Source organism: Solanum verrucosum, unplaced genomic scaffold (assembly GCF_900185275.1).
Source record: "Solanum verrucosum unplaced genomic scaffold, falcon-dt-bn FXZP01000284.1, whole genome shotgun sequence".
Lineage (NCBI taxonomy): Eukaryota > Viridiplantae > Streptophyta > Magnoliopsida > Solanales > Solanaceae > Solanum > Solanum verrucosum.
Genome location: NW_026019936.1, coordinates 2,302,497 through 2,329,677, shown reverse-complemented (window position 1 = coordinate 2,329,677; position 27,181 = coordinate 2,302,497). Strand labels below are relative to the sequence as shown.

General features: G+C 30.3%; 3 protein-coding genes across 4 annotated transcripts; 2 read left to right on the top strand and 1 right to left on the bottom strand.

Moving 5' to 3' along the window:
* The first annotated feature begins 395 nt into the window (after positions 1–395).
* Positions 396–6,904, top strand: LOC125836070 (formate--tetrahydrofolate ligase). Of its 2 annotated transcripts, none has more exons than XM_049515158.1 (5): positions 396–834; positions 2,217–2,366; positions 3,106–4,281; positions 5,133–5,279; positions 6,412–6,904. In XM_049515158.1, the coding sequence occupies exons 1-5, from the start codon at positions 679–681 to the stop codon at positions 6,685–6,687; spliced, it is 1,905 nt and encodes a 634-aa protein (XP_049371115.1). In that variant the 5' UTR covers positions 396–678; the 3' UTR covers positions 6,688–6,904. The 2 variants fall into 2 exon arrangements, with proteins under 2 accessions (XP_049371115.1, XP_049371118.1); XM_049515161.1 differs by lacking the exon at positions 396–834 and adding an exon at positions 1,213–1,288.
* A 4,394-nt stretch (positions 6,905–11,298) lies between these two features.
* LOC125836643 (lignin-forming anionic peroxidase-like) lies at positions 11,299–14,776 on the top strand. The gene is made up of 4 exons (XM_049515845.1): positions 11,299–11,554; positions 12,093–12,281; positions 13,089–13,254; positions 14,143–14,776. Exons 1-4 carry the CDS (start codon positions 11,342–11,344, stop codon positions 14,553–14,555), a joined length of 981 nt encoding a protein of 326 aa, XP_049371802.1. The 5' UTR covers positions 11,299–11,341; the 3' UTR covers positions 14,556–14,776.
* A 1,328-nt stretch (positions 14,777–16,104) lies between these two features.
* LOC125836625 (lignin-forming anionic peroxidase-like) lies at positions 16,105–18,992 on the bottom strand. Its single transcript, XM_049515822.1, has 4 exons — positions 18,717–18,992; positions 18,068–18,256; positions 17,367–17,532; positions 16,105–16,711 (listed from the first exon to the last, which is right to left on the bottom strand). The coding sequence occupies exons 1-4, from the start codon at positions 18,921–18,923 to the stop codon at positions 16,299–16,301; spliced, it is 975 nt and encodes a 324-aa protein (XP_049371779.1). The 5' UTR covers positions 18,924–18,992; the 3' UTR covers positions 16,105–16,298.
* Between the last annotated feature and the right edge of the window lie 8,189 nt (positions 18,993–27,181).

Below are 27,181 nucleotides of genomic sequence, written 5' to 3'. Positions count from 1 at the left end.
ACAAAATTTTTAAAAATTACACAAATAATATTACTCCCTCCGTCCCATTTTATATGTCATCCTTTTCTATAAATAATTGGTCCATAATACTTGTCATTTCATAAAATAAATGCATAAATTAACATATTGTTCTTTTCAATGAACATGGATCATTTATTTAACTTTTCTAAGTTGGTCAAATGTATATTTTCAAGTCTAATAACTCACAAGGATAAAAAAGAAACAATATAATAATTTATGTATTGATAATATTATGGACCAACTATTTATAAAAAAGAATGACATATAAAATGGGACGGAGGGAGTACTAATTTCTCCCCCACCCCCACGCTCACCCACCCCCTAATTGTCGGCCTAAAACTCAAATCTGCCACAAAAATCTATGCTGGATGGCACAAAGTTCAATGCATCACACATTAGATAAAGTTCTTTTCAAGAAAGGCCTCAAAATTAGGATTATCTAAGCTAAAGCGTCAACATCTCTTCAACAAAGCCAACTACTCTTTTTTTTTTCTTTTTCTCACACACCCTTTGCCAATAATTAACTTTGGACTGTTTTTTTTCTTCATTTTGAACCATTTTCTGATCTAAAAATCCAATCTTGGAAACACCCATTGAAGGAAAAATCAAGATTTTGAAGTTTTTAGTAAAGGGGTAAAAAAGGGTGTAAAAGATATCATGGGAAAGACAACAAGGAAACTTGAAATTGTATCTCCTGTTCCAGCAGATATAGATATTGCTAACTCTGTTCAACCTCTTCATATTTCTGAGATTGCTCAAGAACTCAATCTTAGCTCTCAGCATTATGATTTGTATGGAAAATATAAAGCCAAGGTAGTACCTTTTTAAATGTAGATTCATGTGTTAAAGATATGTTCGAGTTAATTTCTTAGATGGTCGCTTAACTAATAGTTATTATTTCGGAAAGTTAGTATCTTTGTTAAAGAAAATTGGAATCAAGAAAAAAAAGGTGACTTTTTGAGGATCTTTCTTGGATTTCAGCTTGTACTCACTCTGTTGTATTATTTTGGTTTACTTTGGTAATCTATGTTGATTGACTGTGGTAGAGTCAGGATTTTCGTTAAGGAGATTCAAAATATAAAGAACTAAACATGAAGAAGCCAGTAAGATTCAACATATATATATATATATATATATATATATATATATATATATATATATATATATATATACATATTTTTTTTGACATCTTCATAATTCTGAGATTGCTCAAGAACTCAATCTTAGCTCTCACCATTATGATTTGTATAGGAAGTATAAAGCCAAGGTAGTACCTTTTTTTTCTTCTTTTCTTACATGTTACCATTGAAGGTAGATTCATGTGTTAAAGATATATTCGAGTTGGTTTCTCATATGGTCGCTTAACTAATAGTTATTATCTGGAAAAGTTACTTTCTTTGTTGAAGAAAATTGGAATCGAGATAAAATGTGTTTTGACTTGTACTCTGCTGTATTATTTTGGTTATCTATGTTGATTGGTGATTAGAAGAATAGATGTTTATTGGCAGTGCTAGAGTTAGGATTTTCATTAAGGAGATTCAAAATATAAAGAACTAAACATACAGAAGCCAACAAAATTCAACATATGTGTAGTATATATACATAATTCTTTTTGACTTTTTTACACTGTATTTTTTCCGATGGCGGGGTGTCAATTGACTCCCCTCGAATAAGGGTAGCTCTGCCCCGGTGTATTATTATGCTATACTCTTCTGCTTGTAAGTGCTGATAATTTGTTAGATTTTGCGTGGTTTACATAGAAGAGTAATGTAATTGAGATGCACCATCCTTTTATGTTCTCAATAACAAAAGAAGTTTATTTCTTCTCCACCGGTGTGTAGTCAATGACATGATACCAACTAGTCTTGGCCAATGTAAATATGAATTGTTTAGGAGCATTCATATGTTTTTTCTTGATTACCGTGGTGTCCGGGCCATCTTTGGGCACCTCGACTAATTTCAAGGCTAGGACAGATGGGAAGGATCATTCATATGTTGTAATACTACTTTTTGTTGATGAGTGATTATTACTCTTCAGGTACTTTGATTTTGCAGTTTTTCAAAATTGAGTTCCTTAAACTATAATGAAGTGTTATACTCATGAATGTGATGTGAAATCCGCTTTGTGTATATTAATATATTGGCTTTTCTTTTATAGTTGGTGATCTGATATGTCGAATTTATTGTGATTCTAGGTGCTGTTATCCGTGCTTGATGAGATTGGAGGAAGTGAGGATGGGTATTATGTGGTGGTTGGAGGAATAACTCCAACTCCTCTTGGAGAAGGGAAGTCTACTACCACAGTTGGTCTTTGCCAGGCTTTGGGAGCTTTCCTTGATAAAAAGGTAACTTCAAATTCTCGATAGGATGTCCGTCTCACCTACTTAGAGAAAATGAAGAGTTATCTGTGTCTTAACTTTAAGCTAATATATGCTTGTAAACTAATATCTGCTGTCATTTGAATTTATAAAGAAGGATAATAGATAAATGAAGAAATGTGGTTATATTACTTGATTTTGATGGACATCAGAGAGAAGTTGAAAAATACATTGAGAAGTTGGATAGATAATCAAATTAAAGGTCTCTGAATCAAGATTTAGATTCTGTTATTCGAGTCAGAGTCTTCATTGTCTTGTATTTTGATAGAATCTTGTTTACTAATCCAATTAAAGATGTACTTTTTGGCTATATTGGTACTACCTGGCCCTCTCTCCCCCATGGAATATAATGCGATTAGAAGAGAAATCTTGGACAGAGGAAATAGTTGGTTATTGCTTTTTGCTGAATCGCTCGCATATATCGTCCTCTTTTGTCCTTAGTTTCTTAGAGACTGTAAAACCCCACCTAGATATCAAGTCTATCTTGTATACATTCAGGATTGTATTCTTAGCTAAAGTTAAACCAGTAACTTATAGCTGAGCAGCTGACCAAATGATGTCCATGCATTTGTTTATTTTATCATAACGCACGGTTATTGTTGTCATGTTATTTGATAAAAAGTCATCATCCATGTCAGCATTTGCCTCCTATATTTGCTGTCTATTTTTTTCTCTGACCAGTTTCCTTTCCACCTGGTGCTCTAAGGTTGTGACATGTGTCCGCCAACCATCACAAGGACCAACATTCGGAATCAAGGGTGGTGCTGCAGGAGGTGGTTACAGTCAAGTGATACCAATGGATGAGTTCAATCTTCACCTAACAGGAGATATTCATGCAATAACAGCAGCAAATAACCTTTTGGCTGCTGCGATTGATACACGAATCTTCCATGAATCTACGCAGTCTGACAAGGCTCTCTTTAACAGGTTATGCCCGCCAAATAAAGAAGGTAAACGGAAGTTCTGTGACATTATGTTTAGGCGTTTGAAGAAACTTGGTATTGATAAGACGGCCCCCGAAGACCTTACTCCTGAAGAGAGCAGTAAATTTGCTAGGCTAGATATAGATCCTGCTTCCGTCACATGGAGAAGAGTCATGGATGTCAACGATAGGTTTTTGAGAAAAATTACCATAGGTCAGGGACCTGAAGAGAAGGGGATGGTGCGGGAGACAGCATTTGATATTTCAGTTGCTAGTGAAATAATGGCAGTTCTAGCCCTCACGACATCACTAGCTGATATGCGAGAGAGGCTGGGAAAAATGGTAGTCGGGAATAGCAAGGCCGGTGATCCAGTTACAGCTGATGATCTTGGGGTTGGAGGCGCTTTGACTGTTTTGATGAAAGATGCCATTAATCCTACTCTTATGCAGACTCTTGAGGGCACCCCTGTTCTTGTTCATGCTGGTCCGTTTGCAAATATTGCTCATGGAAATTCATCTATTGTTGCTGACAAGATTGCATTAAAGCTCGTAGGACCTGGTGGCTTTGTGGTCACAGAGGCTGGCTTTGGTTCTGATATTGGGACAGAGAAGTTTATGAACATCAAATGTCGATATAGTGGCTTGAAACCACAGTGCGCTGTTATTGTGGCCACAGTAAGAGCCCTTAAAATGCATGGTGGAGGACCTCAAGTCACAGCTGGAAGGCCTCTCGACAAGGCCTATGTAACTGAGAATCTCGGACTAGTGGAAGCTGGTTGTGTGAATCTGGCTAGGCATATTTCAAATACAAAAGCTTATGGCGTAAATGTTGTGGTTGCCGTCAATGCATTCTCAACTGATACTGAAGCAGAACTAAATGCAGTTAAAAATGCTGCATTAGCTGCAGGAGCATTTGATTCTGTAATTTGTACTCATCATGCCCATGGTGGCAAAGGAGCGGTAAGTCTTCCATGTAGTATTGGACCTCCGTTGATTAATGCTCCTTTCCCTACCCTCCTGCACATACACACAAAAATTAAAAAAACAAAAAAAAAATGTCTGAAAAGCTAAGTTGCACGGACTCTTCACTTTCGATGCTGCACCCGTGTCGGATTCTCCAAAAGTACACTACTTTTGAAGAATCTGACAAGCACCCGTTGGCATTTTTATAGAGTCCGAGAAACATAACTGAAAAGATTGTTTAATTCAAACCAGAATACATGCTAAAAACCTCAAAATATTCAGAGAAGAGAAGCCTTTATCCAAATTGACAATATACATTTCTGCAGAATACTTTGTTCGGGACTTACTAAATATCCTAACAAATCGATTATAGAGCCAATAACGTATGCATGATTGGCGGTCCATTGTTTTTGTTATAGCAGAGCTTGAAGCTAATTTTGTTTGTCATAATGGTCGCACTAATTGTTATTATCTCAGAATGAACAAAAAGAAGGTAAGTCAGAAGCTTTGTACTACATACTGGAACAACTTTGGAATTGGAACTAAGTACTATCGGTTCTTATCTAGCCACGCCTCATAGATCTTTGTGGTTATGGAGTGTAAATCAATTGAAAGTTTTATATTCGTTAGGGTCTAGTTTATTAGATTGAAGATTCTCGTACTTCGGCATGAGTTTATGTGATGTAATGAGGATATGACCGTTTGAGAATTTCTAAGTTGTTTCAATCCTCCATCCTTATTTGAACAATAACATGAAAAAACATGTAAATGTGTTCTGTTGACCGTTCTGCTACGGCATTTACTAGTTGCTAATCTGAAATACTGATAAGCTGGAATCGTTTATTCAGGTGGACCTCGGAATCGCAGTTCAGAAGGCCTGTGAGAATGCAACACAGTCACTAAAATTCCTGTACCCGCTGGATATAGGTATCAAAGATAAAATAGAGGCAATAGCAAAATCATATGGTGCTGATGGAGTAGAGTACTCTGAAGAGGTATATTGTTCTATTGCTCATGCCTATTACTGCACTTTCTTTCTGATGTTTTTTGTCTCTCTTTATTACGTAAACATTATTTTGAGCTGACAGTCTATAGGAAACAACCTCTCTACCTTTTTAAGGTAGGGGCAAGGCCCGCGTACACACTACCCTTTCCATACCCCATTTGTGGGATTACACTGGGTATTTTGTTGTTGTTGTTCTACGTACATACACAAATTCAAAAAAGCAATTTGCTGTTTGACATCTCTTATAGTTGCTACAGATGTGAGAGTTAAGTTTACATTTCGTAGATGCTTTGCTTTGTAAGGCCTGTTATCTGCTACTTGTTCCTTGAGTTGGTAGGACTGGGTCAAGCTTATGAATCTAAATAAAATCAAAGATAAGAGTGGTGATCCTTTTTCCCCATAAGCATATAGAATAAGCGGCAGCCAGTGTGTGGCTTAGCGTTTGATGAATGCTCCTTTTATGTTAATCACAACAGTGAAACTATCACTGATCATCTGACCCATTTGAGATTGCTCCAGTGTTATCAAAAGCAAAAAGTGCTAAAAAGTTCCAAGGTTCATTGGGGCTTTATGTGCAAATAAAGCGTGGAATTTAATGAAAAAAGGCGCAAAAGGATAAAAAGATGCAAAGATATATATGTTTAGTCCAAGACTTGATAATTATAAGCATGACTAACAAATAGATGAACAAAGAAATTGAAAAAAAAATCCATCAAGTAAAAATCAATTGTTTAGTGTTGCCTCTACATAAGAGGTTCATTGGCAAGGAAAAGTATGTCTTAGAACCTTTATGACGACATTGAAAAGCACATTAAGTGAGGTAAAATGCTCAACACGTTTTGAGCCTCGCTTTAGGGCTTAAGCGCACCTTTGATAACACTGGATTGTTCTGTAGTTTATAGTCTGATAGAAAACTTTGATATTGTTGAAAGCTATGTTGTGTGGGCTCTCCAAAGATGCTGTTGTACCCGTATTGGATGCTCCAAAAATGCTCTACTTTTGGAGGAACCAACATGCACCCTACAACATTTTGGAGAAGTCCAAGCATTATAGGTTGAAAGCATAGTTACATACTTTTGGTCAATATTATTAACAAGGACTTTGATATCTTTTGCTATTAGGCTGAGAAACAGATTGAGATGTATACCAAACAAGGTTTTACAAATCTGCCAATTTGCATGGCGAAAACACAATATTCATTTTCACATGATGCCGGGAAGAAGGGCGCTCCTAGTGGATTCATCCTGCCCATCAGGGACGTTAGAGCAAGCATTGGCGCGGGATTCATTTATCCTCTTGTTGGAACAATGAGCACAATGCCTGGTTTGCCTACGAGGCCTTGTTTCTACGAGATTGACATTGACACGTCTACTGGAAAGGTAATCGGTCTTTCTTGAAAATTCAAAAAAGTGTGTTGTGGTTGTTTGCACTGTGTTTTGGCAGAAGTGAAGAGTTTGTCAAGTTTTAGACTTCCTTCTCCTCTACAGTGCTCAGCAGTTAACGATACTGCCCCGAACCACTTATGTGTTTCTTATTGTTGTCGTAGAATCAGTGTAAACGAACACTTGCAGTTCTACTTCCCAACGTTGATTGAATAAACATGAATTTGAGTGATCATGCTGAGTTGTTAGACTATTCGAGGTTCGTTTAAAAGGGCCTCTCTTTACCGTCGTTTTCGCGTATCGTATACAATTCTTGTGGTCTCTACTACATTTTTCTTAGATAAGTGATGTATGCTTAGTGTAGAGTATGTTGTGAATCTTGCGCAAAGATTACAAATTTGTGTACAAAGAATAATTCTTGGAATAAGTAATCTTGTTTAGCAATGTTTGTGTCATTTCTGCCAAATGTGGTCATCCTATAAACTTTTGGCTATTTGAATCAACATCATGTCTTAAAGTAAGCCCAATGAAAAAAAGGGAAAATTATACAGAATAGCAAACATTTAGCCTATATTAGGTACTATAGATACAGTTTAAGAAAAATATAATTCGCGGCTACAATTTTCCCACTTCTTGCTATTCGCTTGATTTTGTATAAATTCAGAATTTGTATATTTGGTTCCTGATTGTATAAATTTAGAATTTTGTATATGCTTACCTTAGCTATTTGTATGTGGTTTATGAAAAATTCATAATAAATTACTCTGTTTGTATATTGGCAAGCGAAATATACAAATGAAGTTCTTAAAAATTTCTAAATGTATAAATACAAAATTTGTATATACTTACCGTATTTGTGTATTTGCAAGTGAAATATACAAACAAGCAAAAAAATACAAACCGCAGCCTCCATAGCAACAAAACTATAGTTATGGAGCGCAATTATTGAAACTATAGTTATAGAGCCTTATTATGTCACCTATGTTTGCTATTTCTAAAAAAAAATCATTAATTATTGTATATTCTTACTTTATTAAATCACTTAACGATGGTAGCTTTCATTGATTTGGAGTAAACACCCGAGCGAGTACGTATTTACCATTCAACCCTTCTAAATTGTTTTTTTTCCTTCTTTCACAATTTCAAGAATTCATATTATTTAACTTCAAATTCTAAATTTAAACTTTTAACCAGTTTAATATTCTTGTCACTTTAACAATGTCATATCTGATAATGTAAAAAATTCTTACATTCTTATACTCTACTCAAATAGATTTTGGTATAAAAATTATATTATTGCTACTTGTGCATCAAAGGCTAGCTTCGTTCGTTTATGTGTGGGGTTCGGAGAAGGGCTAGATTATATAATTTTGTACTTTTGCAAAAGATTGTTTTCACGACTTGAAGTTATGATCTTATGCTCGCATAACAATAACTATTATCGTTGCACCATTGTGTCACTAGTGTGTAGATTTATGCAGGGTCGAAGGAAAGGCCAAACCATATTGCATTTATTGTATACAACTAATTTTGATTTTACAAAAGATATGATGTAAACAATCTACTCTAATACAAATAATTATGACTGCTTTTACGGCTCGATTCATAACCAATAAATTATAGGAAAATAATTTTATCGTTATTTCAAGAGTCCCGGTCAACATCAATATACGTGAAGTTTTTCTCTTTGTATATTATAATTTCCATCTTTTATTGAATATCAACGTCAAATCTTTAATGAATTTGTTGTTATTTTCTTTTTCTTTGTTTTAGAGAGACATTTGAAAAATCACTTATTTTTAGCCTAACAAATTAAAAACTCATTCAATTTTGTAGCCATACACGTGTACATGGCGGCATAAATTGTGATTTAAAGTCAAATTATTACTCGAAACCTTAAATATATATTCGATAAGATTCGTAAACACAAAATATGAGAAAGAGTGCCAATTTTCTTGGTTCAATTTTTTTAAAACTATTATATTCATATTCAGTGAAATTTCACAAATAAGGTCTACGAAGAATATATGGCTTGTATGCAGCCTTATCCCTGCCCTACGAAACTATTTTCAATAGACCCTCTACTTAAGTAAAATATATTAAATCAATAGGAAACAAAATACATTAATGAAGAAACTGTATAAAAAAAGAGAGAAAGAAATAATAGCCACACAAATAATACAATAATCGAAAAAAAAAACTATAAATAGTAAAATAGAAATATAAGATGGTAAAAGAAATACTAATAATAGTAAGGATAATTTTTTTTTAGACAAAATAACGAAATAAAGACAGCAATCATGCAAAAAATAAGTAGGTGGCCTCTCTTAAATATAATTATTATTAGTAGTACGTGTTTTTTTGATTGTGATTTCATGATGTATATTTTTGAACTAATTCACTATTAGGTCAAAGAAGTAAACTTGGAGTAAACATAAGTCACTTAATAAAAAAAAAAATCGGTGTCAGTTCGATAAAATTTAATAATTTTGATTTAAATTTTATATTTTTCGTAATAATATGCACAAATCGTAAATTTAGTACTCGATTACTCCAAGGACTTATAGAATTCGTAACTCATAAATTATAAATTTAAATCCACATCAATGTTATTAACATACTAGTAAAATCAAATATATATTTAGTGGTGACAAATAGACGGGTCATATCAGATATAGAAGGGTCAGATCGAATGTATTTATCTTGTCTTAATCATATTGTTTATTCAAGCTTAATTTGACTACGTTCACTTATAGTAATCACTAATCACGCATAATTAATGAGATATAGTAATTAAATCAAAACAATTTAGTTGTCTAAATCACACAATTAAGAATGTTTTTTATAATTTATATGTTGAAATTTTAAAAAATAAGGTCATTCCATAAGTCCACCGACAATGTGTAATTAATTTACAAAAACACCACATGGCGCGGAATTTAGGGACGGAGCTAAAAGCCTACGTGTGAGTTCGGTTGAACTTAGTAGCTTTGGTTCAAATTTTAGATTATTAATAGACTCCCTTAATATGTATAAAAATTAAGAACTCATAAAGTTCAAATCTTGACTCCAAATTTATGATGCGGTAAGTAGCCCTCCATTCTTAATAAGAGATTTGAAGTTCGAACTCTGTGAGCAGAGTCTCCTTTTGTACAAAGAATTTTACCTTCTAAAGTGAATCAAGATATATATATTAGTCAAGTTCTAAAGCATGCACGTATCAGACACCAGATGCATGCACTTTCAAAGTTCGTATCAGACACGAAATCGTTTTACCCTTCAAAACATAATTTTTCAGTGCGAAATAAGATTAGTTAGACCTATAAATATATATTGAATATCAATTGTGCTTTACCTTCCAAAGGAAAAAAAATCAGCGCGAATCAAAATAATTAGTCAGGCTTCAAAGGTACCAAACATCATATACCTATTCTATAAAGGGGAGATTTTCTTGCACAAATTAGGATTAATTGGACCTTAAAGCACATATTGAATGGAGAGACATCGAATGCTTCCAACACGTATAAAGATTAACTAGTGCCACAAAATAAATACTGAATACCGAATGAAAAATTAAAATAACATATACCATTGTATGTTAATTTTGTTTTGTTTTGAAGACACATCACTTTATGTCAAGAATTTATTCCATACATTATTTCTAATAAAATCTTTTCCCTACTTAACCAATTTTTTGTCCCTGCAATAACAATCACAAATTAAATTATTTAATTTATATCATTTTGGACTAGTACTCATATCCACATGGTTCTTAATTATCGCTTTGTTTTCTTTAGAAATAGTGACATGGCGGCTAATTGGACGTATGTACATTTTCTTATCTAATTTTTCTCACATTAATAGCTATAACATTTAATGTGTTTTGAATTTCTTCCGATCTTCGTTATTCATTTTGAAGTCTGACTAATTCTTATTCTTATTTCTTACTTATATTAGGACTTAAATTTGAGATCTCTGTTTTATTTTTTTGATAACCGTATGAGTCAATACTTACATGCACCTCGTCTAATTTTATAGGACTTCTATTACCTCCCACAAACACATGTACTGAATAATTCTATCTAGGAGCGGAGCTAGAGTGTCGATTGGGGGTTAATTCTGTCGAACTCAGTAACTTTTAGTTCAATTAATTTTTTATCTTTCTTTAAAATTTCATATAATTAATATGTATTAATTTAGAATTTAATAACTTTAAAAAAAATTATTATTCAAAACTCATAAGCTTCAAATCTTGACTTCGTCTCTGTTATAACTATGTCCATCAAGACTTAGATGGACGGGGAATCACCTAGTATTTTTACCTCCATTGGAATTTGAACACGAAATCGTTAATTAAGGATTCAAAAATAAGTACCACTTAAGGACAAAACTTGAGAGAAAGCTATATATATTGCGATATTTACTTAATATAAATAGATAAATACCAATAAACTATCTTTTCCAAAATATATTTTAAACCCATAAATTTAAAATTCTGAATTCGCCCTTTTAATACTATTCATCCACAAACATTATTGGTGATCATGACATACCTAATCAAGTGAATTTCTACTTCACTTCTAAATTCTCTATAAATAGCAATTTCTTCTTAAGTATTCTAAAACATGAAAAACAAGAATTACTAAAAAAAATATTTCAATTATTAATCATGTCTTTTTTGAGATTTATAATAGCAATTTTCTTCTTGGTTTCAATTATTGGAGTATCAAATGCTCATTATAAATTAAGTCCTACATTTTATGATTGCACTTGCCCAAATGTTATAGACATTGTACGTGATGTTATGGAGCAAATTCAACGTAGAGATGTTCGAGCCGGGGCGAAAATTATTCGTCTTCATTTCCACGATTGCTTCGTTAACGTATGTTAATTTCATTAAAAAAACATGAATTTCCAAAAACTTTAGTAGTTTTTCTCTTTAACCTATAGTTTCATGCATGTTTATGTGTCTTGACACATTAAGAGTTATGTATACTGATAGCCTAAATATTTTTATATTAGCATTATGGTTTAACATATAATCATAGATTATATATATTATTAGTCACAATTTTAACTAAGGATTTAAATTACATGTACTAATAGTTACATTATTCGGACTATTAAAAAATAATGTCATATTCGTGTTGGATCCTAAGAAAATATAGTATTTTGGAGGATCCGACACAAACCCACTGGCATTTTTTAAAAGTTAGAGCAACATAGCAGATATAGTAGTATATATAAGTTTAAGTTTTACACACTGATAAGGTAGTTAGACAACATTTACGTTATAATAGAGTTTAACCTGTAATTAAGTATTTTTTATAGCGACTTATTTATATAAATATTTTTTACATCGTCAATATATCGTAACTCAGATATATAATTAAATTAATGGTATTATAATTTTGGTATAGGGTTGTGATGGATCAATTTTGCTAGATAATGCAACTGGAATTGTAAGTGAAAAAGATGCAAATCCAAATGTTGGTGCTGGAGGATTTGATATTGTTGATGAAATTAAAACTGCATTGGAAAATGAGTGCCCTGGCGTTGTTTCTTGTGCTGATATTTTAGCCCTTGCATCTGAAATTGGAGTTGTCTTGGTAAGTATAAAATTCCATCGTAACATTTTACTTTCGCATTTTTTTCAAATGATTCTGATAAAAATAATTTTCTTGAGTTGAAAATCAGTCGAAAATAATCTTTTTACTTCAAAAAGGTAGAGGTTATAAGGTCTGTATAATCATTTGTGAGACTATACGGTGTATAATGTTGTTAGTAAGTCCCAATATGTTATGTTCCCCAATTCGTTTTGTTCGTGGTTTGGTGTTTGGTATCTATTTTAATATCCAAATTAACTTGAGTAAAATTTAAAACTAAGCCATTTTTTTTTTAACTTTTATGATTAAAAACAGCAGCAACTGTCATGGAGTTTCACATGTTGAATTTGAAACTCTATGAAAACGACTATTATTCGAAAACACGATTGATTAAAGTGGCAAGTGTACACTATTTTCATGACTAATCTAAATTTGTGTCACTTAAGGTCCATTAAAAAAGAAAACACTTCCTACATTACATTCCTTCTTCCAATTCTGTGTAATTCAGTGTCGTAGTCAGAGTTTTAATTAAGAGGTGTCAGAATATAAAGAAGCTTAATTACGTAAAAGTCAAGAAGTGTCATACAATACTTTTATCTACACAGTATAATTTTTCAACAAAGGGGTGTCGATCAACACCACTCAAGTGATGTAGCTCCTCCGTTGGTGTGATCTATAAGTCATGAATTCAAATTGTAAAATTAATCATCTATGTCAGCGTCAGAATAAACTGTCTACATTATATTCCTTTTTCTAATTTTATCTGAATACGAGATGCTTTGTCTATCAAACTTTTTTTTTTTATTTCAGTCTGGAGGTCCATCATGGCAAGTTCCTTTAGGGAGAAGAGACAGCTTAACAGCAAACAGAAGTGGAGCTAATAGTGATATCCCAAGTCCCACTGAAACCCTTGCTGTTATGATACCACAATTCACTAGAAAGGGCATGGATTTAACTGATCTTGTTGCTCTATCAGGTAATCGATTCGATTAATTTAAATTCGTATAATTTTTTTTTTTTACTATGTATGAGAGATTTTAGCTCTTTCTGTTAAGAGAATTACAACTTCAAAGTCTGAATTCGAAATATCTGATTAAAGAACATACATGAGGACCTTAGCTTTGTCATTCCACCACACCCCTTCAATAGTAAAATTTCATGTATTATAATGTTTGCCCGTTAAAAAAGAATAACATTTTTCTAAATTTATTAGTAACAACAATTTAACTTCAAACTTCTCATTTTACCTTTAACAAAATGATTTATCATCTCACAAATATATACCTATAATTTGTTTTAGCCTACAAGTTTAAAAAATCTTCGTTTCATTCTAAAATTTCGCATCCAGCAAAATACCTTCACGTAAATCAAAACGGAAGGAGTACCATTTACCCTAACTTACCCATTAATATTTATATGATATTCCCTCCGTGCCATTTTATATAAGGTGGTTTGACTCTGCATGAAGTTTAAGAAATAAAGGAAGACTTTTAAAACTTGTGGTCTAAAATGAATGATAGAAATTTGTGTGACTATAAATCATTTCATTAAGGGTAAAATAAATATTTTATAATTAAATTCTTACTTAACATATAAATGTGTCATTCTTTTTGCGATTGACTAAAAAAGAAAGTAAGTCACATAAATTGGGACAGAGGGAGTATATAAATACTTGCAATTTGAAGGAGTTGTTTTTCGTGTTATCTATAAGTCACTAGACTGTCTACATCACACCTCTTAAGGTGCGATCCTTTTCCAATCCCTGTTAACAGAAAGTGCTTTGTGTATTAAACTGCCCTCTGATCTTTTTATATACATTGATTAAGAGTGATCGGATTGTATAATTTTTTTTTTTATTGTGTAGGGGCACATACATTTGGAAGAGCAAGATGTAGAACATTCAATCAAAGACTTTTCAACTTTAGTGGAAGTGGTAGACCTGACCCTACTATAGACCCTAATTATTTAAAAACATTACAAAGACTTTGTCCACAAGGTGGAAATGGTGGTACTTTTGCTAATCTTGATAAATCAACTCCAGATGAATTTGATAATTATTATTTTACAAATCTTAAAAATCATCAAGGATTACTTCAAACTGATCAAGAATTGTTTTCTACATCTGGATCTAGTACAATTGCAATTGTGACTAATTATGCAAATAATCAACACAAGTTCTTTGATGATTTTGTATGTTCAATGATTAAATTGGGAAATATTAGTCCATTAACAGGTACTAATGGAGAGATTAGGAAGGATTGCAAGAGGATTAATTAATGAAATCCTATTTAATTTATGTATGTATGTTTGTTATTTGCTTTTTGTGTAAATGTAATGTGTAATGAAACTCCTGTAAAGATAGGAGTAAAGTCTGCGTACGTTTTATTCTGGATATGTTGTTATTTGTTGTAATGTGTGGTGAAATAGCAATGTTCCTAAATAAGACAATGTTATTGCTAAAATAACAATTCCAATAAGGATTTTTACCATCTATTCATTTTGGAGTACTTCAAGTTATTCTTGTTGTTTTTTTTATTTTTTCAAACTCAAATGTATCGTCGAACTATGAGAAAAAATTCATCTATGTCATATGTAAAAGTTTGGTTCATCTATGTCATTTTCATTTGAGAAAAGGCTCATCCATGCATGAATTAACTTCTTTTTTTCAAACAAAAAATGACGTAGATGAGCCAAACTTTTAATGGATGACATAGATGAGCCTTTTCTCAAAATTTTATGGCATATTTGAGCCTTTATCCTTAAATTTAGGATAAACAATAAGATTGAAATGATATAACGATAATGCATCCACGTATATTACATGTGTTTAGAGGCAAATAATGAGGAAATAAGATAAGACCAAGTACATAGTATGATTTGTATTGCTCATTGTACCACTCTTTATAATCATGATCGTTCTTCTATGACTCTTCTATATAACAAAAAAATATATGTCAAATCTTTCAATTTTATTTTTTTTAAATTCCACATTGGTACAATAATATGTTTAAAGAATTAGATTAGGATAATACCTTATTTAGTAGTCCTTCATGTGGTGACTTATTTTGACATAGTCAACTAAATCATGTATTTGTAATTTGCTCAATTAGTGTTCATTTAATGCATTTGACAACTAGTCATAATTCATAAAATTGACCAATTTGTGAAAATGTTTTCATCACATATATGATTATAATTGATGTTTAATTAATTATTTACTAATATACATATTGATTTTTTAATATTCTAATATTAAATACACTACTAGAAAAACACGAATTTTCGATGGAATTTATTTAAAAAGTTACTTGTTGAAAATATTAGATTTTTACGGCATTCCAATAGAATGTTTGTCGAAAATTTATGTGTTTTTAGTAGTAATAAAAATCATTTGCACTGCCAGTGTTATAGTAAAGTACGTATGGCTTATTTATATCTAAATAGAATTAACTGAAAATATTCAAAAAACAATCGAGGGTTGATGTGAGATGGAAGTTCCTTCATTCTGATTAAGAGATTTCGGATTTGAGTTGAGCTTTTGGAATGAAAAAAAGCAGATAGAGAGTCATTCACCCTTTAATAAGACTTAATTATGAGGTGCGAATCCAAAATGATTAATTAAGACCTTGAAATGAGTATCAAACACTTAATGAGGAAACAAAAAAAATAATCAAGAAATTAATTAAAGGAGAGTTTTGAAAATGACCTTTGAATCTTGTCATATTTAACATGTTTTGAAATTTAAAAGTTGCTAAATAGTAAGTGACGTTTTTTTTTAAACAACCTAAAATGAACAGTAAGACAGATGAATTAAAACAGATTGAAGTAAATGATAAAACTTGGTATTGCTTTTTAGCATACCATTCTTATTTATTTAGGATTGCTATTTTAGCACATATTACATTTAAACAAAAGCAAAATTACACTTGATCAAGACATTATAGTATCTCTCTTTTGGTACATAAACACAAACACAATTTATCATGCATATATTATAACTTATAAACCACTCCTAATTAACTAATTAACCCTCTTACAATCAGTCCTAATCTCTCCATTAGTACCTGTTAACGCACCGATATTTCCCAATTTAATCATCGAGCTAGCAAAATCATCGAAAAATTGGGTTTGACTACCCGCGTAACGATTCACTATCGCGATTGTATCGGATCCCGATGTCGAAAATAATTCTTGATCTGTTTGAAGTAGACCTTCTTCATTTTGAAGATTTATGTAATAGTCATTATCAAAATTATCTGGAGTTGTTTTATCAAGATTTTCAAAAGTAGTCCCATCGTTTCCTTGTGGACAAGTTCCTTGTAGTGTTGGTAAATAAGTTGAGTTTATTGTTGGATCAGGGCTACCACTTCCATTAAAGTTGAAAAGTCTTTGTTGAAATGTCCTACATCTTGCTCTTCCAAATGTATGTGCACCTAAAAAATAATAATATTTATACGATCAGATCATCTGAAAGATGTTAACTAACATTATAACAGATAACTTAAAAATAATGATATAGTTGATAGTATAAAGATTCTTTACACTGTCAATGTCAATTGAATTCCTTTGACAATCTAGAAGTCAAAGTAATAGTCATCTGAATTAAATTGACTAATTTTATATAGTCTGTCAACCTATATACCATCAACATGTAATACATGAAATTCTATTACCAACGATTTATGGTGGAATGATAAAAAATGATTTCGCTCTTATTCAAAGGTCTCAAATTCGAAATTTGGAATGTATTTTTCGACTCCGTCTTGAAAAATACTTAACCAGTGAAATTTCATATTTTGTCACAAGTGAAACTTTATGATATTGACAATGACTATTTCTTAATTACATGATTGAAAAATGACCATTTGTGAATTTTACCCATGTAATTCTCTTTGGCGAAAAGCGCGCCTATAGAGAAGGGGTGTGGTGAAATAGTAAAAAATTTCACGTCTCATAATCAGAGACCTCGAGATTAAATCCTTGAATAATTATAATCCTTTTTCAATGATAGAAAATGCTAAAAGTCTTTATACATGATAATTTTTTTAAAAAATACACGAATTCAAATTAATTGAACAGATCAATTACCTGATAGAGCAACAAGATCAGTTATATCCATTCCCTTGTTGGTGAATTGTGGTCTCATAACATCAAGGCTTTCAACTGGGCTTGGGATATCACTATCAACTCCAGTTCTATTTGCTGTTAAACTATCTCTTCTCCCTAAAAGAACTTGCCATGTTGGACCTCCAACCTGAAAAATTTAGAAAATTAAATTAATTACACAAATATAGGTTTGAACTAAAATTACTGAGTTCGGTTAAATCTATAATTCGTATTCTGGTTATGTTTCTGTTAATGATTGTGGTAGGTTGAATAAGATTTCTCCTCTCTTAATCAGATATATTTTGAGTTTCAACTCTGAAATGAAAAGAATTTCTAGAGGAGATCGTTTAGCACTTTCATCGTAAACAACATCTCTACCTCACAACGTAGGGGATGAGATTCGTGTTCACTCTATCAGTCTCTCCAGACTACTTCTGGAATCATACTGGATATGTTGTTGTTGTTATTGTAGCACTATATCCACTTTAATGGTTTTACACAGAAGCAGAGGCAGATCCAGAATTATTAATTTATTGATTCTTGACCATGATTTTTCTTTGCTTATTAAATTCTGAATAGATTAGGATTTAAATGTGCGAACTCTTCAAATTCAAGTTAATCAAACTATTAAAATGAATACCGAACACCAGATAATATTTTTTATTTTAGATTTGTGGACTTACCAAGGCAACTCCAATTTCAGATGCAAGAGCTAAAATATCAGCACAAGAAACAACACCGGGGCACACATTTTCCAATGCAGTTTTAATATCATCCACAATATCAAATCCTCCAGCACCAACATTTGCAGCTGCATCTTTTTCACTTATAATCCCAGTTGCATTATCTAGCAAAATAGATCCATCACAACCCTGTAAAAAATAAAATAAATATTATCAGTGTAGTTTAACCTATGATAATATATTAATCATTATTTTTATCAAGTTATTATGAATTGATATATCGTCATAAATGACCTGATTGTACAAATATTCATAAAAAGAAAATATAAAAATTGTACACCGACAAGGTAATTTTTTTTTTGTCGCTATCAGGTTAGACTTGCATGATATAATAATAAATAACTCTATATATCACGCTTAATATGATAATCTAGAAAATAGAATAATAACCATATATAACTTAGGAAACTTATATGGATAGTGTAACTATATATAGTGTATATAACTTAAATCGTTAATTAAAAAATAAAAGGGTGACCAATCTACTATTTTTATGTAAATGTTAAACTACACTATGTACTATATATAGTGTATACTAATTTATAATAATAAATTGACACACATAAACATGCATAAAAAAATCACGTACATTAACGAAGCAATCGTGAAAATGAAGGCGAATAATTTTGGCACCAGCACGAACATCGGTACGTTGAGTTTGTTCCATGACACCACGTACAATTTCAGTAACATTAGGGCAAGTAGTAGCATAAAATGTAGCACTTAATTGAGCATTCGATGCTACGAAAATTGAAATCAAGAAAAAAATTGGAACAATAAATCTCAAAAAAGACATTATTGATGAGTGAGGACAACTTTTTTTTTCTTTTTCTTTCAAGAATACTCAAGAAATTAAGTTGTTATATTTTAGTTATTCATTTTGGTTGCTATTTATAGAACATAGACATATAGTAATATCATTATCAATGTAATAATTATATTCTAAAAAAAAAGACAAAGGCAAATATTAGCCGCCTATATGACTATTCTAAGAAAATGAGGGAAGAAAATTATTGATTAGATTATTTTATTTTATTTTTGTCAAGTTAGTTATGAAATTTCAATTTTTGCATTTAATTAAAATCTATAAAATTGGGCCATATATAGAAGACTAGTCTAATTAAAGAATTTAATTGGCACCAACTTGTGATTGTATAGTCCAAACACTTGTGAAGTTATGAAAAGATTTCATTAATTATGTAAAATAATAGAGATTGGAATAAATTCTTGATTTGATTTAGAGGGATATGTTTTTTTTGAAAAAAATAATCCATGGATACATTAAAAATAAAATTTAGCCAAGACTCTAACACGAGTAACACGGGCACATAAAATTCTGTTCTAATCAACAATGAAGGACAACCTTATAAGGTTAAAATAGCACAAGGTATAACATGAGGCAAGTAAAATTTCATACTATAGGCATATAGTAAACTAGAACACAAAATCGTAATTTATTGAAAAAGAGTGTTGAAAAATGAATCGACGACTCATAAGCGTGGCTTGATTGATGATAATTATAATCATTACCACAATAGTCAACATGTTGGACTTATTTATGATTGGAGAAAGAATGTACATATAATATAAATTAAATTATGTCACATAAAATAATAAAGTTCATAAAGTTATATATATATGTAGTCAATATAAGGAATTTTTATATCATCAAACATATATATTTATATGTTATTGCAGATAAACAACTTAATTTTCAAAATTACAAATTTTAAGAAAGCTTAGCTGTAATATCTTTTAAGCAATGTAATAGTATAATTTATTTATTTTACATTGACAGTGAATATTATAACTTGAACCCAAATTGTTTGAAGAGGAAAAAAAATTATATGATCAATATTTGACTTAAAAGTAAACAAGTCAAATTTATAGCTTGATTATACAATATCATCATGATTAAGCAAGTTAAATTCCTTTTGATTTTACCATAGATCAAATTAAGTAATATTTATGGGACTTATGATTGACTCCAAAACTACTAAAGAAATAACTCAAATTTACGATGGAATATTTCGACAAAAATCCATTAAAAATTGACTTGTCGGAAATATTCTATTGGAAATTTCATATTTCTAATGGCATTTCGATGAGAACGTCTCTCGAAAATTCACGTTTTTAATAATGTTTTTTTTCTTTTTCTAACCTAATAATTAATGAATTGGTTAAAGATTGTACATCATGAAATCACAATCAAAGAAACACGTACTAAGAACTATATTTAAGAAAATGCCAACTACTTATTTTTTGCATGAAAGTTGTGTCTTTTATTTGAACAAATTAATCAAATGTACATCTGGAATATAGTGCTAGTAAACACGAGGCCCTGCCCGGCCCGACAGTGGGATCCACAATCCCCGGGTCGACCCACTTGTCAGGCTTATATTTGGCTCAAAGGAACGAAACAAGTTACATTGTCAGATACATCAATTTACGCGATATATTGAAATGTTGAGTGATGTATTCGCAATCGAAACATGATGTATCAGGACGTTGAAGGATGTATTCGAAACCGGGACGTGATGTATCAGGATGTATCCGAATTCCGTCAAATTTAAGGGATTTTTCTAATTTGAAAAAGAATAGGGATAAAATGTAATTAATTCTAATTAACACTATGGGATTTATGTAAAATCTACTGAAAAATAAGTTATATGTAAAGTGTAAGGATATTGGTGTGTGAGGCCTTCTGGAAAAAAAAAGTGTGGTTTTGAAAGAAAAAAAACCCGAATAATGTCACATAATATAAATAATATTTTTAAATTGTCTTAGCTCAACAAGTGATATCAAAGTTAATAATTTAACGAATTATTATGAATGGAGAAATGATACCATAGAGCTCGACTTACTGTCTTTACTTTAACTTGTTGTGTGTGAATTATGAAGAAGTTATCATGATATTCCTTGTATTATAATGTTGTAGGTGAATCGACATATAAGTTACATGCATATATATCGAGTGAAGCCTTTTGAAAAATAAAAAATTGTGCAAATTCAATCCAAAAAATAACAAATATCACATGATATTAAAAGTATTTTTATTTTAGCCTAACAGGTGGTATCAAAACCAATAATTTGATGAGTCGAGTGTATTGAAGATGGCACAATGATATCATGGAGATCGACTTACTGTCTTTGCCTGTCTACGAGACAGTCTAGCTACTACTATATTTTGTGTGAACTATGATGATGTCATAACTCATAATGATATAATTTATTGTATCAGATTGTATCTTGGTGTAACGAAATATAAGTTACATAATGTAATAATACTGGTGCATGTGACGCCTTTTGAATTTTTTTTTATGTAGATTTATTCTAAAACGAGCAAATATCAAACAAGGGTAAAAAGTACTTTTAGACTGTTTTAGCGTAACATGTGATATCAAAGTTAATAATCTAACGAATCAAATATAAAGATAGTGAAGTAACACCATAAAACTCGATGTACTATCTTTGCTTGTCTACGAGCCAGTCTACTACCTTACAAATTTCTCTTAATATTCCTTTTAGATTTGCAATGTTTATTTGCATGCATGTGATGCTGCAGTATTATTCCTCTATTTTCTATTTTTTGTCGATAACCTCAGACCAGTCAATTAAATATTGATTAATATATAATCGATGAATACTACTTGAAAACGATTAGTACCATTAAAAAAAAGAGTACAATAATTGTTACCAAAATAGTATCAAATTCTCGTAAATTTGTGAACACAAGCAATAGAATTAAAATGCATAATTTAATTAATTGCATATTTAACTATGCTTCATCAAATATTATAGGAATTAAAAATAGAATTTATTAATAATCGAGGGACAAAAAATGCTATTCAACCATTTCTAATTTAACTTTATATGACTTTGATGTGAAAAAGTCGAACTTCGATATTGATCAAAACAATATGATTTTGAATTTTTACAATAATGTCAATTTATATATTTGGACTTTATGTTTACTCCAAATTTACTTGTCTCACCTAATTATGAATTGATTGAATAATAGTATACATATAATTATTAAGAATCACTATCAAAGAAATAGTAGAAGTATTTAAGAAATTTGCCAGCTATACTGATTTTCATTAAAATTTTTATCTTTATTTTTATTGAAAAAGTCAAAATGCATGTGTCTATACAATTGACAAATTTGAATAATTAAGTGAGAATTGTCAAATTTGCCACTCAAAAACAAAGAAGAAGTGAACAATATCATTACATTACTACAAATCAGTCAATTTTTGATGAATATATTTTGATTAAATTCGTCAAAAAAATAATATTTATGAAAAAAGATCTTGGAAAAATCATTCGTCGAATATGTTTCGAACAATTTTTCCATTATAAATTTCAATTTTTTGATGAATTTAATTTCTGACAGACAGATCGTTGAAAATTGAATTATTTCTAGTAGTGTCACTTCCTCTAGTACACACATGCTACATCATTTTTGATGGAAATAATACATTTATTTGGGAAAAGTACTATCTGCTATAAGACTTGTACATTACTCATTTGGAAATTAACTCTTACATGGTTAAAATAAGGATAAGTTCATGACCACGTCATAGGCGGATCTACGATATTGAAGTTTATAGATCTAGAGTTGTAATTTATGAATTTTAAAGTTTATTATATGTATATATTCGGTATATTTCTTGACAAATATACAAGGTTTAAAATCCATATTTACCGGTTTGATCTTTAATATTTTCAACACTGAATTCATTGCACTTTTAAAGTTATGAGTTCAAATACGATATTTGTTGAAATTTTGATGAATTCTCACACAAATATATATTTATGTTTCACGTTGAAAATGCTGAATTTAAATATAATCTTTTATGTGTTGAAGAAATCATTTCGTATATTTATCTAAAGCAATTAAAAAATACAAATTGAAACAGATGAAATCAAAGGGCATTACTTGAATACTACTTCAACTACATGTGAAGAAATAATCAAAAGAATAATTTATTAGAATCATTAACTATATATAGACTTAGAATACATGAATTATTCTTGGTTTTGATCTCCAAATTAAGTTTTCCTAAATGACATATATTTAAAAAATAATAATTACAACTTGATATATAACTAATCATTAATTATGGAATTTTTCCTATGAATAAGTATCTTTTTGTGTGTGAATAAAAAGAAGTCTTAATATTTCTTAAATTTTATCTGCATGGCTGACTTTATGGTATATTAATAATTAGAACTCCATAGAATATTCTTATACTAATAAAGTCACTTGACTGCAGTATTAATAGACTTATTTGTATTTTGAAATCTTCCAAATTTTAACAAGAGCATTTTTTTGTATTTTTGTCAAAAATATTTTTTCAATTTTTTTTATGTTTGATTGATTATAATGTTTTGAAAAGTATTTTTTAAGTTTCTTAAAATATGATTTTTATAATGAAAGTAGGAAAAACAAGTTTCATTAGTGAGATTCCAAGCTTATTGTATCTTTTTCAAGCCCCACTTCTTGACCATCCAAACACCTTCGAACCCCACTCTTCACATCAGTGGCGGAGTAAGAAATTTTACTAAGAGATATCAAAATATAAAAAAAGTAGATACACGTAAAAGAAATGAGAATCAACACATAGTATATATATACATAAAACTAAAATTTTAACCTAAAACAACGAAATTTCCGATGAATGCGTATCATCCCTTTAGTATAAGGTGGATCCGCCACTTCCCCACCCCATGTCACACATATAATGTGTGGGATAATATTTTTCTGCTTAATTGCCAAATACTAGAAAATAACTAAGAAATTAATTTGAACAAAACATTTTCTTAGGAAAATAAATTACATTGTGCAAGTTATAATATTATAAGACACAAAGTGGGTGATAAGTTTATATTATATTATATGCAAGCGATAAGGTATCATCGAACTGAACTGCTGCTTAATTTTAAAGTGGATGATAAGTAACAATATTCGTGTCAAGCCTACCATCTCTTCTTACCAAAGACTTTTCATCTCATGTCCGAAAGTAGTGTAATATAAGTGGGATCATTTGTACTTTTGCTCATATTTTGTGTTAGTCTTTAATTTTTATCCCTCATAACAAAGTTTCTTTCACAGTGTATAAGTTTATATTTCCGCAATATAATATTCCATAAGTTATGTTCAGGCGGGACTTCAGCTTCTAAAAAACTACTAGGCACAAGTTCAACTACTATAGTACAAAAATTAAAAAACTATCCCGTTTTAAAGAACAAAGTGTATATGATATAAGCGACCTTACTTCAAAGCCGCATGACTTAGTAGAAATAACGCACATTAGCCACTTTTTGGCCCGATTCTTGAAAATAAGTTCTAGAGTATCAAATTTCACAAGTGAAACTCGAAGAAAATATCCTAGAGTTTTGTAAAATTTCAAACTCCACGACAATGACTATTTTTCTATTTTGGTGTCGGGGTGGGGGTGGGGGTGGCTATTTGTGTAATTCTCCCTAGGACTTATGATATACAAATTTTGGGCTAGGATGTAATGGGCTCGATAAGACTGGGCTTATAATCGAATATATTGAGGTCTGAATATTTTAGATATAATGGGCCTTGTATACATTCTTCATGTTTCTATGGGAAAATGGGCCGTTAATCGTTTTGGGGGAATTTTCGCAAATAGCCACAATAATAAATTTAATTATGTTTTATAGCTATAGTTTACATTTTTACGGATTGTAGTTATTGTTTAAGCTTCCCCGTTTGTCTAATTCGCGGGTGAATTTGTATAATTTGCGAGTACGTTTGTATAATTGAGCTATTTTTGTAAAAAAATGAAATAACGAATTTATACAAACACAAACATCTGAATTTTAAATAATTATACTAATTATATTATACAAAATTACATTATACAAATGTTATACAAATTATATTATACAAAATTACATTATACAAATGTTATACAAATTATATTATACAAATTCTGAATTATACAAACTCGAAACCCCAACCCACGTAATTATCACTGAATGTTGGTCGCGAATGATAATTAACTAAAACTATATCTATGATGACTAATTAACTAGTATACGTTTGCTTAACCATGTAATTTTCCTAATTGTTTTCCTCTTATAAGTTCTAGTCTTATCAATCGTCTTCCATATATTATCAAAAAAAAATTCAACGTGTTTATCGTAAAATTAAAGTCAATGTTTTGGTACGAAAAGAAATACATAACTACTATTATAATCCAAGAGAGAAGATATATTAAAGATAATAATCATGTTATCAATGTAATTAAGCACTAATACATATTAGAAACAACTAAAAAAACACAATGTTATTGGAACATATTTTTTTAATTATCATGCACTATAATTAAGTTCAATCCATTTAATTAATTACATTATCCCTCAAACATAGCTCACATTCATGAACATGCTTGTATTTTCAATATAATAATAAAATTTTAAACTTTCAACTCTTAACTTTCCATAGTGATTAATATTATAATTAATTAAATGGTTATACATTTTTAAGTTTGATACAAAAACCCTAAATGGAACCGCCATACATCATGCCACTACCCAAAAAAAGAAGGTAAATTACAAAAATCACATAGTTGTAAGGCAAAATTACAATCTATCTCTTAAAAGTTTATAATTATAGAAATCCCTCAAACGGATACAATAATATAAGTGCTGATACATTATTTTGATGCACGAGATACATTAATCGTTAAGTAAGATACATTACATTTTATACATGATACACTAATTTGAAGTATATTTTATACATGATACACTAATCTGATGCGCAAGATACAATAATATAAACGTTGATATATTAATCTGATGCGCGAGATATACTAATCTGATGCGCGAAAATGAGGGATTTTGGAGATTTGTAAAACTTATAGGGGATAATGGTAATAAATAAACTAAAAGGTGGGATTTTTGTAATTTTTTCCAAAAAAGAAACAATTAGTTAAAAGAAACTCATCGTTAATCTGTCGATAAATAGTTTGTAGCTAATATAATATTATTTGATAATTTGTTACTAGCTTATCCATTATTAAATAGAATTTGCGACAAAAAAATTCTGTTTAACAATAAAAGATATCGCCCATCTTTAAATTTTTTTTAGTGATACACCACCTAATAACTTATATATAAATGAATTTTATATTTATTAATTGATCAGTAATCATCTAATAATCATGAATATAAATTAGGGTTCAAATACATTAACATGCACACACAACATCCCTACCAAAACATAACAATAAAAATTCAAAACCAGTCGCTAGAAGTCAATAAAGATCAAAAGAAAAAAAATTGATCGTCACTGGTCACTAAAATTTAATATATTATGATAAGTAATTAAGTACAAAGCCCCCATTACCATAACCATGCAATATTAAAACCTTTATTTTCTTCACTTTCCACAGTGATTAGCATTAAGTAAATTGTAGAAATTATTAGATTTTTACGGCATTCCAATAGAATGTTTGTCGAAAATTTAAGTGTTTTTAGTAGTAATAAAATCATTTGCACTGCCAATGTTATAGTAAAGTACATATGGCTTATTTATATCTAAATAGGATTAACTGAAAATATTCAAAAAAAACTATCAAGGGTTGATGTGAGGTGAAAGTTCCTACATTCTAATTAAGAGATTTCGGATTTGAGTTGAGCTTTTGGAATGAAAAAAAGCAAATAGAGAGTCATTCACCCTTTAATAAGACTTAATTATGAGGTGCGAATCCAAAATGATTAATTAAGACCTTGAAATCAGTATCAAACACTTAATGAGGAAACAAAAAAATAATCAAGTAATTAAAGGAGAGTTTTGAAAATGACCTTTGAATCTTGTCGTATTTAACATGTCATACGGGATTTTGGAATTTAAAAGTTACTAAATAGTAAGTGACACTCTTTTCTAAACAACCTAAAATGAACAGTAAGACAGATGAATTAAAACAAATTGAAGTAAATTATAAAACTTGGTATTGCTTTTTAGCATTCCATTCTTATTTATTTAGGATTGCTATTTTAGCACATATTACA